The sequence below is a fragment of the Rhododendron vialii genome, chromosome 11a, assembly GCF_030253575.1.
Source record: "Rhododendron vialii isolate Sample 1 chromosome 11a, ASM3025357v1".
Classification (NCBI taxonomy): Eukaryota; Viridiplantae; Streptophyta; class Magnoliopsida; order Ericales; family Ericaceae; genus Rhododendron; species Rhododendron vialii.
The window spans coordinates 6,448,061-6,455,415 of record NC_080567.1 but is presented as its reverse complement, the minus strand read 5'-3'; the positions used below and the strand labels follow the sequence as shown (position 1 = coordinate 6,455,415).

Genomic DNA, 7,355 nt, shown 5'->3' with positions numbered 1-7,355 from the left:
TAGCGATTATTTCAAGTCCCACCTTGGGAACCATCCCGATGATGATATGGATACAATGATTGCTGATTGACTACTTGTGGACCCTAGGACTTATAGTGAGAACTTTTAGCCACTTAGAGGACACAATCCATAGCCAATTAGCCTTTTAGACAAAAATACAAAATCCTATAAGAATCTTTCTATCGTCCGTAACATTGATCTCACGGCCTCAACATCATTTCTTCACCCGTGAAACCTGTTGCTTGAAAATCTCCCTAAGAGATTGATTAGCCGGCCGCCAGATCCATTCTTCGGCCGCAACATCATTTCCTCGGCCATCAGATCACCTATTTTCCAGATTCTGGAATGTTCTGTCGATCGTTTGATCCAATCACCAAAACCTTAGCAGCCTTTTTTCGATGCGTGCGGGCCATGCAGCAGATTATGTTTAGAGGTCTTTGAACCCTAGAATTCCTTTTTGATTCATGCCATCTAATTGGCCAAAGTGAGTCATCAATTGCCTATATAAATGGGCCTTTGGGTTCCGAAATTAGAGACAGAATACACCCTTTCTAGCCACAAAATTCTGCCATTGTACTCTCTCGACTCCCCGCTACAAAAGCCTCAATCTCCCGAAGGCAACCACTAATCCGACGGTCAAACCCCGAAGTACAAACCCTAAACCTAGGGTTTTGAGAAGTAAAGTTAGTCAATCATCCCTAATCAGAAGCAATCAAGCAACTGAGGGATCAAGGTGGTGAGGCCCAGGGGCCTATGGTTTGATCTCTTTTACGTTTTTGTACTTTAATCATAGTATTTTGGTTTTCTGTTAATCGTTTAAGTTTGGTGTGAGGAAGAACATCAGCTGGATCTTCGATCTTTCGGCCGGTACATGGATCTAGAAGGATTCCTCGGCCGTGACATCCATTCACCAACCGAGGGATCCATTCTCTGGGACAATTTGTTTTCTGTTTTGATGCATGTTTTTATCGCTGTTTTGGCTCACCTTATCAATTGTTAAAAGCTAAATAACCAGATTATGTGTTTAGAATTTAATAAAGCAAATTCTAATCATATGACGAACGATTATGGGCCAGTTTCACGACTGGGCAAAGAGGGGTGCCTAACACATTTCCCTTATTGTACTTTTGGCTCCCATACCCGGAATCTCTATCTCTTTTCCTAGTTTTTATAAACTAGGTGGCGACTCTATTTTGATGATAACCGCTATCGTGTGGCGATGTTCCTAGCCATGGGGACATCCACGATTTTGGTTTATGAAGTGGAACCAAACAAGCATGATCAATCTGTATGGCGATGCCCCGTTTGGGAGGTGTCTACAGATATAAGAATGGGTTTGCATGGGGTAATGACCCATGGACAATATAGTGTTGTCTCATTGGGAGTGAATCAAGGAGGAATTTATGGGATTATGTCCCTCCATCTGCCGAAATAAGAAGAAATGGGGAAAGGTTGGGTTTGGTCCGGGACAACACACGCACACATTAGTAAAATCACTCACCGGGTACGCGTGCACACGATCTATTACGGAATAAAATTGGTATGACGACAAATAATTTTTCGCATTAAATGAACTAACGAGGAAAAATAATTTTTGTTTTTGTTTTGATAATAATTATTTTTTATTAAAAAATACCAGGTCTTTACAGTTTAAGTTAAAAGGAAATTTTATTAAGCAATCTAGGGTTTAAATAAGGATTTTCAAATATTTAACGAAATTTTTATTTACTAAAAATCGGAGTTGTTACACCTATCCCCCTTAAACAATTTCGTCCTCGAAATTAGGTGTACGCTCGGATTCGAATAGGTGGGGATAATTTGCTCTCATGGTTTCCTCTCTCTCCCTTGTAGTCTCTTTCGATCCACAGTGCCTCCACAGGACTCGTACTAGTTTGATTGTCTTGTTTCGGATTATCTTCTCACTCTGGTCCTGAATCTCTATTGGTTCTTCCTTGTAAGTCGTGTCTTCGTCGATGGTGACGTCTTCCCAATTGAGGACATGTGAGGGCAACGCAAGATACTTGCGGAGCATTGAAACATGAAACATGTTATGTACTCTATCTAGCTGCGGTGGCAGTGCTAGACAATACGCAACCTTCCTGATTCTCTCCACAATGTCGAAGGGTCCTATGTAGCGTGGGGACAATTTTCTCTTTTTCCTAAATCGGATAACTCCCTTCTTTGGCCTAATCTTTAGGAACACATGGTCTCCTACTTTAAAGAAGGATAATGGTCGATTCCTTTTATCCGCATAGCTCTTCTGTCGGCTTTGAGCAGTCTGGATTCTTTGTCTAATGGTTTTGACCTTTTCCGTAGTATCCCGTACTATATTAGGTCCTATTAACCCCGTTTCTCCAGCATTTGTCCAGCAGATGGGAGATCAGCATGGTCAACCGTATAGAGCTTCGTACAGTGCCATCTCAATAGTGGCTTGGTAGCTGTTGTTGTAGGCGAACTCTACTAAGGGTAAGTGTTGCTCCCAGTTTCCGAAGAAGTCCAAGGCACAAGCTCTTAGCATGTCTTCCAGTATTTGTATTATCCTCTCTATTTGTCCATCTGTTTGTGGGTGGAAGGTTGTACTAAGCCTTACGTTCATTCCTAATGCCTTCTGTAATCCTTTCCAAAAGAGTGACACGAAATGTGGGTCTCGGTCAGACACTATTGAGATAGGTACTCCATGTAGGCGTACAATCTCTCGGATATACAGTAGGCTCAGATGTTCTACGTTTTCTGTCATCTTAACAGGAAAAAAATGCGCAAATTTGGTGAGGCGATCCACAATCACCCAAATAGCAGTGTTAGACTTGGCGGACCTTGGTAGTCCGATTACAAAATCCATGGAGATATGCTCCCACTTCCAGGTCAGAATTGGTAAGGGTTGAAAATCTCCTCCAAGTTTCTGGTGTTCAGCCTTGACTTGCTGACACACTAGACAGGTAGATACAAATTGAGCCACTTCCTTCTTCATTCCTTCCCACCAATACGTCATTCGCAGATCATGATACATCTTTGTACCTCCAAGGTGGACTACGAAATTTGAATGGTGAGCTTGTCGAAGTGCGGCTTCTCGAAGGGTTCCAATGTTAGGTATGAATACCTTTCCTTTGAATCTTAGGTTGTTATCCTTCTTGATTGTCCATCCAGGTAGTGCCCTTCCCTCTCGGATTCCAGATCGTATGAACTTGCAATCCTGCTTAATGGTTTAGGCTAGTAGGATTTCTCGATGGAGTGCCGGTTCTGCAACAAGAGCGTACAGACGTGTGTTCCCATTCTCTGATGATGGTCGCAGGTTGAACTCGTTGAGAGTGTCCACCACTTCCCACTCCTTAATGGCAGTTTTGACTTTATGTGCCCTGTCCTTTCAGCTCAGAGCATTAGCCACCACGTTGGCCTTGCCGGGGTGATACTATAGCGTAAACTTGTAATCCTCTATGAATTCCATCCATCGACGCTGCCTCAGGTTCAACTCCTTCTGAGTGAAAAGATACTTGAGGCTTTTGTGGTCGGTAAAAACCTTAAATTGTTCTCCCCATAAATAATAACGCCAGGACTTGAGGGCGAATACTACTGTAGCCAATTCCAAGTCATGAGTGGGGTAATTCTTCTCGTGTGGTTGAAGTTGTCGAGATCCGTAGGCTATAACTTTTCCATTCTGCATTAGCACCCATCCCAAGCCGTCTCTTGACATGTCGCAATAGACCGTATAATCTACACCCCGCTCGGGAATGATAATTATCGGCGCACTGGTTAGTCTCTTCTTCAATTCCCTAAAAGATTTCTCACAGGTTTCATCCCAATCCAACTTCACTCCTTTCTTAGTTAGCCTTGTCATTGGCTTGGCGAGGGTTGAGAAATCTTGTATGAATCTATGGTAATACCTAGCCAATCTTAGAAAACTCCTTATTTCAAAAACTGAGGTCGACTGTTTCCAATTCAGCACTGCTTCGACCTTACTTTCATCCACCGCAATTCCGTCTTTGGATAGCACGTGCCCCAAGAACTTAACCACTTCCAGCCAAAACTCGCATTTACTTTGGCATAGAGTTAGCTATCTCGAAGTACTTGTAGTACTATCCGAAGGTGTCCTTCGTGCTCCTCCTTATTGGCGGAGTATATCAAGATGTCATCAATGAACACCACTACAAATTTGTCTAAGTAGGGTTGAAAAATCTTGTTCATGAGACACGTGAATACTGTTGGAGCATTGATCAGCCCGAATGGCATCACCACAAACTCATAGTGTCTGTGTCTGGTGCGAAAGGCTGTCTTGGCGATAGCTTTATCCCGGATCCTTAGCTGATGATAGCCTAATCGGAGATCGATCTTAGAGTAGCAGGTTGCTCCTCTCAATTAATCAAATAGATCATCGATCCTTGGCAATGGGTACCGATTCTTGATCGTGACTTGATTTAGCCTCTTGTAGTTGATGCATAGTCGAAGTGTCCCTTCTTTCTTCTTCACGAACAGTGCAGGTGCTCCCCATGGTGACGTACTCAGCCTGATAAACCCCTTGTCTAACAGCTCTTACAATTGGGTTTTGAGCTCTTTTAGTTTTGCAAGGGCCATTCGGTACGGCGCCATAGAGATCGGTGCTGTTCTCGGTTGAAGTTCTATAGAGAAGTCTCTCTCTCTGGGGTGGTAAGCCAAGAAGTTCTTCAGGGAAAACATCGATGTACTCGCAAATGATGTGTGGTAAGCCCAATTCCATCCTGTCAGCTTCTTCCATTTGGAGACTAGCTAGTCATCCAAACAGTTGATTCTGCCACCTGGATCTTCTCGTCGTCGAATTCGTTGTCTGTCTATCCCCCTTAAATCGAAAACGAGTCCCTTCGGGGGTATATGTCATCACCATCTTCCGATGGCAGTCTATGACTGCTCGATGTGCTAATAGCCAGTCCATCCCTAGGATTATGTCGAAATTCGCCATGTCAATCACCCTAAGATCGCAGGTTAGACGCAGGTTGGCTACTTCTAGTTCGCACCCTCTACACACTAAACTAACAGTTATACTTCCCCCTAACAGTGAGGCTACTCTCATACTCGTACTTAGGGGTTCTGTTTCTAATGCTAGTGCAGTTATGCAGGTAGTAGATATAAATGAGTGTGATGCTGTAGAGTCAAACAAAGCTTGTACGCAGGTACTGTATAATAGTAGCGTAACTTGGATCACAGAGGGATCCAGCTCTTGTTCTTCAGACTGCAACGCAAAGATACGCCCTCCAGTGCCTTGTTGGGTTCCCATGGGCTGCTTTCCCTTATTCTGCTGCTACTATGAGCCTTCAGGGCTTTGCTTCACAAAATTGGTCTGTCCGGGTTATTGAGTTTTCTGATTTCCAAAGCTCTAGTTCCTCTCCTTTTAAGGTTGCGGGCATTGCTGTCGGTAGTGGCCCATAGCCTAACAGTTGTAGCATTGAGTTGTCGCTATGTCCCGACCATTTCTCTGTGGTTCACCATGCCCGGGGGTAGTAGTTTTCCAGGGTTGGTTATTTTGCGGCAGGTTAGAGGGTTTGGTGGGGTAGGGTCCACGGTTGGCGCTGGGTGGTTGGGTTCGGATCGGCCCACCGGTGTTATTATTTGCCTTCCTCCATCGGGTTTTGAAGTCCAGCTCCTCACTCTCTAGCCGAAGCACACACTCCACCACTTCCGCGTAGGTGGTGAAGGCTTAAGCCACCACGGCCCATCGAGTGGTCGTCAGCCCCCACTCGAACCTCCTAGCCTTCTTGTCCTCATTCGGGATGGAGTCTAGGGCGTAATGGGATAGTTCCTCGTACTTGGCCACGTACTGGGTGACGGTCATCGTTCCTTGTTTTAGGTTCAGGAACTCTTGTTTCTTGGCTAGGCGAAGGGGTTTGGGAAAGTATTTGTTGAGGAATAAGATTTCGAACTCAGTGAAGGTCATAATGGCTATGGTATGGGTGGCTTCCATTAGGTCCCACCAATAACGGGCCTCCCCTTTCAGCTGGTAAGTGGCTAAGGCCATGCAGTCTCCATCGCGGGTAATCCCTAAGGTTCTAAGGATCGTCTTGACTTCATTCAGCCACGTCTCGGCCATGATGGGGTTAGGATCTCTGTGAAAAGTCAGGGGTCGGCGTTTGCAGAATTTGTTCATTGCTTGGGTTCGGGTCATTGGTCCATCGTCGTGGTTTTGGTTTTGGCGGTTAGCGTTCAAGGCGATTATGAACGCTTGTATGATTTGGGGTTTGTGTTAGAGGGTCCTTTGTTATCGTATCCTAATCCGTGGCGTGTACTCACCATCTACGAGGGAAAATCGAAAGGGGGACGTTTTAGTCTACTTAAATAATTTTCTTTTTTCAAATGGTGATTCCTTCTAAGGATTTAAGTATATCAAGTAGTATGCAACAGTACTCGTTTAAATAAAGCAAACTTTTCATATATAAGCAAAAAAATACAATCATAAGCATAGAGTTCCACTACAATGGCAAGTAGGGACAAGGATAAGATTTTTCCTAGCACAAGTTGAAATGATCCTACATACTACTACTACAAGGTTCCTTTTTGCCCTAGTGCCACAAGTACAACTACGGCTATCAGAACCTTTATCCGAATACTACTACTACTACTACTCTATTGGCGGGGTGGAATGAGTCCTAAGGACTCTCTCAGCTGCTCCATCCACTAGTTGGTTTGTCATCTTTCTTATGGTGCTTCTAAGTCGGCGGGCCTCAACTACCAGGTTGACTTGGTAGTGACTTGGGTGTTTCATCGACAAAAAAAAAAAAAATTAAACTCCAAATCTGTAACACTTTAAGACAGGGGTTTTATTAACTTCTAAAATTTTCCAAATTCCACATTCGATGCTTGATTTAAGTCATCATCCAATTGTTCAAGAATTCCCAGCTCGGTGGTACTGCCAATTTCCACACCTTGCTTCAATCCGAAGATTGTTTTGTCAGGATTCCACCCAATTTGGGACGGTAAACTTAAACTCAATTCAAGTTTGTGCAACAATCAAACTATCTTATGGTCTACTGATAAGTGCCAAAATATACATATTTTGGCCCTCCAATCTACATTTATTAGTCCTTTATTTTTGTTAACTGGTTTTTATTATGTGTTTTTATGTTTATAGGTTGCTCGAGCTCAGTTTCCAATAATTTGAGTAAAAAGAAGAATTTATAGAAGTTCTAGATCAAAATGCAAAGTCCTTCGAAGTTGAATGGCTAATATCTTATTATGTGAAGTCCAAAGGACCTTTATGTAATTAAAGTCTCCAATCCTTATAAAAGCAATTTACCCTACTGGTTTCAAAGTGGTCCTGGCGTGGAAAAAGAAAGAAGGCTGTTGCCGTGGAAAAGTTCTGGCCGTGGGAAAAAAAAGGACGAACAAGGCTGACG

General features: G+C 43.5%; 1 protein-coding gene across 1 annotated transcript; it reads right to left on the bottom strand.

The window, feature by feature from the left end:
* Nucleotides 1–5,662: 5,662 nt before the first annotated feature.
* Nucleotides 5,663–6,127, bottom strand: LOC131306821 (uncharacterized). The gene has a single exon (XM_058333251.1). It carries the CDS (start codon nt 6,125–6,127, stop codon nt 5,663–5,665), a length of 465 nt encoding a protein of 154 aa, XP_058189234.1.
* Between the last annotated feature and the right edge of the window lie 1,228 nt (nt 6,128–7,355).